This window comes from Enoplosus armatus, chromosome 3, assembly GCF_043641665.1.
Source record: "Enoplosus armatus isolate fEnoArm2 chromosome 3, fEnoArm2.hap1, whole genome shotgun sequence".
Classification (NCBI taxonomy): domain Eukaryota; kingdom Metazoa; phylum Chordata; class Actinopteri; order Centrarchiformes; family Enoplosidae; genus Enoplosus; species Enoplosus armatus.
In genome coordinates this window covers 20,323,424-20,332,109 of record NC_092182.1, presented here as the reverse complement: position 1 = coordinate 20,332,109, position 8,686 = coordinate 20,323,424, and the positions used below count along the sequence as shown (strand labels likewise).

General features: G+C 41.5%; 1 protein-coding gene across 1 annotated transcript; it reads left to right on the top strand.

Annotated features, from left to right (window-relative positions):
- The first annotated feature begins 1,198 nt into the window (after positions 1 to 1,198).
- On the top strand, positions 1,199 to 7,003 carry cyp24a1 (cytochrome P450, family 24, subfamily A, polypeptide 1). The gene is made up of 11 exons (XM_070903050.1): positions 1,199 to 1,456; positions 1,628 to 1,818; positions 1,956 to 2,049; positions 2,140 to 2,233; positions 2,655 to 2,746; positions 3,010 to 3,121; positions 4,469 to 4,614; positions 5,398 to 5,564; positions 6,132 to 6,210; positions 6,523 to 6,720; positions 6,893 to 7,003. The coding sequence occupies exons 1-11, from the start codon at positions 1,199 to 1,201 to the stop codon at positions 7,001 to 7,003; spliced, it is 1,542 nt and encodes a 513-aa protein (XP_070759151.1).
- Positions 7,004 to 8,686: the final 1,683 nt, after the last annotated feature.

Sequence of the window (8,686 nt, the reverse complement as noted above, 5' to 3'; positions counted from 1 at the left end):
GAATCAGAGAGAGAGAGAAACAGGGAGAGCAAAAGACCAAATATGTGCAGTGTGTGGGTGGTGTTTTTTCCTTTCTTTTTTTTTTTTGGAGGTTGGGGGGTTGATTGATGTATGTGTGTTACACCTGGGGAGGCTCTTGCTCACTCCCCAACATGCAGCAAACATCAGTCAAGGTTCAAGGTTGTTCTGATGCCACCTGAGAGACTGTGAATAAGCACTTTTACAGGGGAACAACAGGGGGCCCCTGCACATGTTATTTAAGTCATGCCAGCTCTGAGGGGGCTGTGTATGTGTGTGTTTGTGTGTGTGTGTGTGTGTGTGTGTGAGGTGGTTTCACCGCAGGTAAACCCATCTACTTATCTAAAGAACAGCCTTATCAAAAAGCTGATTAATAAAATTGATCAAATGATGAATTTAACAGCGTTTTGTTATTGATATTCTATACCTACTTGCTTTGTGTTACATACACTTATTACAATGTTTTGCACTGATGCAAGAGCTGAAACATGGAAAGATCTGGAAACTTTTGAGTTGAATGACATGTTTCTGAGGATTAACATGTTTGAGAGGACTATTAATATTTCTGCAAAGATGAGGCAGCAACCTGCCAAACTCGACCTAACTTATTATGTATTTTAGATGTTAGTTTTTAATTGGCTTATATGTAAGAGAATTGCGCTTAAAATGCCCAGTTACCCCCCTTCACCCCTCTACAAAGAACACACACTCCAAAACACAAACAAAGCAAACACACACACACAACCTGCAATCTGTCAAATATTTGCCCACGGTGCAGAAGTGTGGCAGTAGTATTTGCTTTGCCAAAGTTTCGGTTCTTCCAATCGCAGGTCGCTCTGAAACACGGTTCAAGCGAACCGCGTCACCTCCGATGTGGCCTGTGTGTTTATTTATAAAGCGAGGGGGGCGAGGGCACTTCCTCGGTCTTTCTGGGGTCATGCGATCCTCCCAACGTGGATCCATAAATGAATGGTGGGCTCGACGGCCACACCATGCAGGACCGGTCCCTGATTGGTTCTGTGCACGGCAGGAATAAACACTCTCAGGGTATATATAATGGTGTGAAGGTGTGACACTTCCAAGAAACGAGAAACCCCCAGGGTAACAAAGAAGAGCTGCTGTTAAACATTAGATTGTTCCGCTTTGTTTTAAAAGACTAAACAAATCTACACATTTGAGGATGAGGGCGCAGATCCAAAAAGTTCCTCAGATTGTTGAGTTGTTGAAAAAGAAGTCTGTCGGTCTGCAGCACTTCAAACCAACATCCTCAGTGTGCGTCTTGGAGGAGAAGGATGCTGTGGAGGCTGCGCGGTGCCCTCACGCTGCCTCCAGGGCGCACAGTCTGGACGCGATCCCCGGACCCACCAACTGGCCTCTCGTCGGCAGTCTGGTTGAACTTCTCCGGAAAGGAGGTCTGACAAGACAACACGAGGCACTGGTACAGTAAAACTACTCTCTTTCCCCTCTAGTTGTCTGTTTTTACTAAGGGAATACGGCCTTTTTTCAGTCAGTGCCGCAACAAAAAATGTTTAAAACGAATAAAAAACAATTTGAATGTATTTTAATTCAAATTCAAAGATTTTTCTGACAGTTTGATGCCTCGTTATAGGTCGATTATCACAAGAAATTCGGCAAGATCTTCCGGTTGAAGCTCGGCTCTTTTGAGTCGGTGCACATTGGCGCACCTTGCTTGCTGGAGGCGCTGTACAGGAAGGAGGGAAGTTATCCGCAGAGACTGGAGATCAAACCCTGGACCGCATACAGAGACCTGAGAGACGAGGCGTACGGACTCCTCATTCTGTAAGTAGGCTTTTGATTTCTAATGTGTTCGTATGGGACATGTCCTCACCGGGACGCAGCTTTGGAGCTCAAATAGAGGCACAGATGTTTGATATGAACGCGCACTGAAGGGGGGATCCAAACTGTTTGGTTTGCAGGGAGGGGAAAGACTGGCAGAGAGTGAGGAGCGCTTTCCAGCAGAAACTCATGAAGCCGACAGAGGTGGTGAAGCTTGACCGCAAAATAAATCAGGTAAAGTTCAGATACTTCCAAAAAATGTAGTCAACGATTTATATCTGGTTGCTTGTGGTCGATTACTGACAGCTTGTGTTTGTAAATTAGGTGTTGGTCGACTTCGTTGGCAGAATTGGACAAATAAACGTCAATGGAAAGATTGAAGACTTGTACTTCGAACTGAATAAATGGTCGTTTGAGAGTAAGTTCAGTTAAGGGGCTGAAGGGTTGTTCTCATTATCAATGAATCTGCTGATTCTTTTCTCCATCTATTGTTTAGTCTGGAAAATGTCTTAAATAGCGAAAAAGGGAAGGGAATGTGTGAAAAATTAATTGTTTATATACAGTATAATTAATTTTCTGTCGATTGATTGAATCGTTTCAGCTCTACAATTCATTATTTTATTTGTTGGATGTATCTATAATAGTTTTTATATATAAGCTGTGGTATTTCTGCCACCTCCAGCTTTACAAAATGCATCAGCGGATCATGCATCCTTTGTGTCCACATAGATATATTAAATAAAAATGAATTTCTCTTTTTAAAATTCTAATGAAATGTCTCTCTGGACTTAGATACATTTAGCTCTGAATCTCATTCTTTGCGTTTCTTCGTCATTCAGCCATTTGCCTCGTCCTCTATGACAAGAGGTTTGGTCTGCTGCAGGAGAAAGTCAACGAGGAAGCCATGAACTTCATCACAGCCGTGAAGACAGTGAGTACGCCTCTTGTTATTCCGCTCAGAGCAGCAGTGTGCTATAGGAGAGGACACTGAACCAGTAGAAACATCATAGTTCATCTGATTCATCAGCTGAACTGCAGCCAGTGAGTGTCGGTGTCTCACTGTATTCACTGAGACAAACCACTATCATCCATAGATTACTGATGATAAGTGAGGGCTCACAAAGACAAACAGAAGACCTCGAAAAGGATTTTCTGTGCGATTAGATTTAACACCCCTTTTGTCGTTCTCTGTAGATGATGAGCACGTTTGGCATGATGATGGTCACACCGGTGGAGCTCCACAAGAGCCTCAACACCAAAACATGGCAGGACCACACCGCAGCATGGGACCGCATCTTCAGCACAGGTAAAAGACACAAATGAATTGTGCACTTCAAAATGACACAAATACAACCCACAGATTACTCTCATGTTCTAGTACAGTTTGTCGCCACTTCTCTGTGATGTTCAAACCAGTTTGAGCTCACTTCCAGTCAGACGATAGATAGAAAAGGACAGAGGGAGGGTGGATTTGAACCGGGTGCCTCAGTGGTTTTTGTGTACTTGGCACTCTGCGTAAATGCCGGCCAGAGTTGTAGTAAACCGCATGACCTAAGAGGGAGAAATCTGCCAAATATTTGTAGTAGCAGGAGGTTGGGGGGGGGGGGGGGGGGGGGGGGGGGGGGCGTAGAGGGAGGAAGAAGATGATGGTTTTTGTGCTGTTTATTTGGATGTAGCTCGTTAAAACCTCTCACTCAAAAAACAGGCACATAAACACACACTTTCCCGTCATTTGGTGGAAAACTTCAGAAGAAAGAAAAGTTATTGTAGACCGTGTGAGAGCGTGTGAGGTAGTTTTATTAGTTGTTTGGGGTATTTTTAGTAGCAGCAGACTGTCAGTCAGACTTAAAGTTAGTTTTTGTTTTTGCGTCATGTGATCGAAATGATCCTTTATAAGGTTACGACTCTCATAAGCAGCCAGAGATCAAACAAGTGCATCTGGAACGATTGCACAGAAATAGAGAGGCATCACACGTTTCAGATCATATTCACATGATGTCATGTAAGGATAAAACATCATCAGACCTACACATTTTAAAGCAGAAATTCAATTTCACACATTATGTTTGATTTTTTTATCATCATTGTAGCTAACTACACTCACATTCAACCTAATGTGTAAATCATACAGGATATAGACGACCCAAAGACCCAGATTACAAACACTGCCATGTAGGTTGGACGTATTGCTACTATCATATCAGTCGATCTAAAATGTCAGAAAATAGTAAAAAAAAAAGCCCATAAAAAAAGACGAAGGCTGTTTTTTTCTGACCAACAGTAAAAACTCAAAGTTATTCTTATTCTTTCTAATAATGTAAAGCAGCAAATATTTGGCATTTTTACGTTTTGCTTTTTAAAGGATTCATCAATCATCTAAATGAAGTGATTTATTGTCTGAAAATCAACACTTTGATATGTGAGAGTTTGAAGCAACATGAGACCAAACATAGCTCCAAACACACCGAATGACTGTGTCTGGTTCCTCAAAGCAGGTGCATCAGTCATATTATTTAATATGAGTGGCACAGAAAACTGTCTGTGTTTCAAGACTAACTGCACTGAAAGAGAGGAACATTAGAATTAGAATAGCAGAGAAGGCTAACAAAGTATGCGTGTATGATTACATCTTTATCGCTCTGTGTTTCCTCAGCCAAAGTCTACATAGACAAGAAGCTGAAGAGGAACGCCGTCAGAGCTCCTGATGACTTGATCGGTGACATCTTACACCACAGCTGTCTCTCTAAGAAGGAGCTGTACGCAGCCATCACAGAGCTACAGATCGGAGGAGTTGAGACGGTGAGCAACATTTTGTACTACAAAGATACATGAATAGAGTAATATGGAAAATAGCTTTCTCGCTGAGAGTTAGACGAGAAGATCGATACCACTCTCATATGGGTCTGTTCAATATTAAGCTATAGCCAGTTATCTTAGCTTAGCATAAAAACTGGAAACAGGGGGAAACAGCTAGCCGGCCTCTGTAAGGTATGGATTAAACAAGTGAGATATAACCTGTTAGTTAGTGAGCTTTACCTTTTACCTAGAGCCAGGCTAGCTGTTTCCTCTTGTTTCCAAGGTTTATGCTAAGCTAGGCTAACCAGCCGCTGGCTTCTTTTGTGAAGAAAACAAATAAATGTATTTCCCCAAATGTCAAACTATTCCTTTAAATGTATTTCTGGTTATTCCAGCTTTTTGTTTATTTACGCTTTATGTTCTTAGAATTAGATTATCACATCGCTGCAGTGCCATATAGTTATGAACGCAGGTTAAGCTTTCAAATGTTTTACCTTTCGCCTATTTTCCTTGGAGTAGGGAAAGAACAGTTCAGCCTCTAAAACAAACCGGTGCTGCAGTTACAGTGCTTCAAAGCGGAAAATGAATGTGGTGTGGATGTAACTGAGGAGCCTTTGAGGAACCCCAAACATTCCTCAGCTCCTTTCAGGACCTCACTGAGGAATGCACTTAGAGTAGCTGCCTCACTAAGTGACATCTCCTCTCTGACTCCTTTCTCTCTCTCTCTCTCTCTCTCTCTCTCTCTCTCTCTCTCTCTCGCTCACTCGCTGTGTTTACATTTCTTAGACTGCCAACAGTATGCTGTGGGTTATTTTCAACCTGTCACGTAACCCCGGCGCCCAGAGGAGACTGCTGGAGGAGATTAGGGAGGTGGTGCCTCCCGACCAGGACCCGTGTGGAGAGCACATCAAGAGCATGCCCTACCTCAAGGCCTGCCTCAAGGAGTCTATGAGGTACATTACAACAGGGTTATGGTGGGAAAAAAAAACGCTACAGAAAGCTCCTGGCCTCTACTATAGTTACATTATGAGAAATAATTAGCAATGAACGAGACTGCAGTGACTTCCTAAAGCTACATCAAGGAGAGAAACAGTAGCTGTACCTGATGATTTCACCCTGTACCACGGAGATTAAGAGGCAAAACTCACACACATGACTGCCTCAAAAACAAGCTTCATCAGATACGATGGCATGACCAGCAATAACCAGTGGTCCCAGCTTAAAGTCTGCCGTGTTGTCACGTTCAAATCACTTCCTAACCCCTTATACGGTCCACCCTCTCCCTTCGTCTCGTGCAGTCACAAGTTGTCTAACATGTTATTTAAGGCTAATACCATAACCACATCACCCACGGAATGCATATGAGCCCTGACCGGAGATTATATCTCACCTCATCTTGCAATGTGGAAAACATCGGACCACGTTTAGCTCCCGTTAAACAGCTTAGATATGTGTGTCATGCTGTAATATAGCTTCACTGAGACCATATTCCCATACGCTCTTTTTTTTTTTTCTTACAGGTTATCGCCATCAGTCCCATTCACCAGCAGGACCCTGGACAAAGACACTGTGTTGGGAGATTATGCCATTCCCAAAGGAGTAAGTGGCTTACTTCTTGTTACCATACACCTAACATGAGCAGATTACATTCTTGTATTAATTTACATTTGACTGATTTCTGACTGAAGCATTTTACAAAAACCCGCTCACACACTGTACAAAGTCTAAATGGAGCAACTCTAATAGCATGTGCAATTCAGCAAACTGCATGGGAAGATCAGATTTACAGTAACAAGAGTAGCACCTAACTCTTGTAATCTACTGTGCTATCTATTTCATTTCTCTTTAGCAAGAAAATACAGCTACTTGTGATTTTCGAGTGCTTTGATTGTTACTTTCATTCATTTACAGACAGTTTTGATGATAAACAGCCACGCACTGGGCTCCAATGAGGAGTACTTTGACGATGGGAAGCAGTTCAAACCTGAGCGCTGGCTGCGGGAGAATTGCACCATCAACCCTTTTGCCCATGTTCCCTTCGGCATCGGAAAGAGGATGTGCATCGGACGACGGCTGGCAGAACTGCAGCTGCAGCTGGCCATGTGCTGGGTAAGATCAGACAAAGTCCAGTTCAGTTTATAGACTCATGTATCAGTCATTTTAAGGCAGTGCAAAACTGGGACTTCGTGTAACAACTGACTGATTCTGATATTTCTGTCATATGACTCTCTTGAAGCTTGAATTTACTGATCAAATCCAACTTTGCTTGTCTTTCTCACAGCTGGTCAGAGACTATGAGATTGTGGCAACAGATAACGAACCGCTCGATGTGATCCATTCAGGACTTTTGGTTCCCAACAGAGAACTTCCCGTTGCCTTCATCAGGAGATGAGGTGAGAAGAACGCTGGGATCTCCATTTTTGATTTTTTTAAAAGAAAATGTTTGACATTTTGGGAAAATATACTTATTCTCTTTCTTGCCAAGAGTTGGATAAGAAGATTGATACCACTCTCAAGTCTATACAGTAAAAAATAAATATGTAGCTGGAGCAAGCAGCTGGTCAGCTTAGCTTAGCACAAAGACTGAAAAAAGGGGGAAACGGCTTGCCTGCGTCCGTCAAATGGTAACGACATCCACCTACCAGCATCTCTAAAGCTAAACAGCAATGCACCCATTTTGGGGGGTTATGTGTCTATTTCTTGGCTCTGAGCAGTTGCCAGGCAACCAGCAGAGACTCCAGGAAGTTACTGGTGGCAGCCAAGAAATAGTCTGGTACATAATTGTAATTGTAATATATTAATTAGTGAGCCACCATTATAACCTTTGGACAGAGCCAGGCTTTCTGTTTCCACTTGTTTCCTGTCTTTGTGCTAAGCTAAGCTAATCGCCTGCCGGCTGTAGCTTCATATTTACCGTACAGACATGAGAGTGGTATCAATCTTCTCATCTAACCTCCACCACAAAGTAAATAAGCGTATCACCCAAAATGTCAAACTATAACTTTAAGTCTGATATTTCTTTCTTGGGAGATTTGTTTGATATAGCTTTCTCATTCACTGTAACTACAAAAGGACACAAAGACTGTGGCATTCACACTAATGAATTATTTCTTCTTTCCCTCTCAGGCTCCATATTTAACTCCTCTGGACGTAGTGACAGAAAGATGATACCTCTGTTGCCATGGCCCTGATGGTCCAGTGACTCCCTGTATTGCTGCTCTGTAAATAGAAAAAAAAGACACAGAAATTATTATACATGTAATCATGCCATAAATACCTCAAACTTATTTAAAACTATTACTTATGACTGTTAATGACTGACCAAAATACCAGTTGTTATGTACAAATTGAGTGTTGTACCAAGGCAGCTGTCCTCAAATCTTAAAGTAATGTCCTCACCTCAGACATGTGTATGTAAATGTCAAACTATTACTTTATTTTTCCTTGTTTAATAACTTTAATAACTATATCGCATATGTTTATTTTTCATTGTGTATATAAAGTGTGATTATAATATTGTAATACTGTACATTGTTTTATGTAGAGACATATTTTATTCACTGAAATAAATACATTAATAAATGTATTAAAGCCACGCCTGTGCTTATTTTCCAAACTGGTGCACTGCCAATACTTGATATTTAAGTCTTTGAGTGATTTGGAGTTTTTACAGCTTGAGGAAAAGGGCTAAATAAGCATTAAAACACTTAGTTTTCTTAGCTAAATGTGTATACATGCTTGTCTTTTCTTTATTAGACAAGCTCTGTTTTCTTTAGAATTTGGCTCCGGATACCAGATTCAAATCATTATAGGCTAATTCTAGCTAATCCATTCATTACATACAGCAAATAAATCAAAATCCTTTTCAGAAGAAAAATACCTTCTGATTAAATACTCTCAAGAAAAGTTTTATAGCATAATGTATATTCTGTGTTGATCAGAGGTTCCCAAACTTGTTGGCTTGTGACTCCTTAAATTGAAGAGATGTCTGGTTGTGACACCCTAGTTACAGCCTCTGGCCTAGGTGTGGACATGAGTTTCAAAAAAAAAAGAAGCATGCATGAGATGTTAGTGT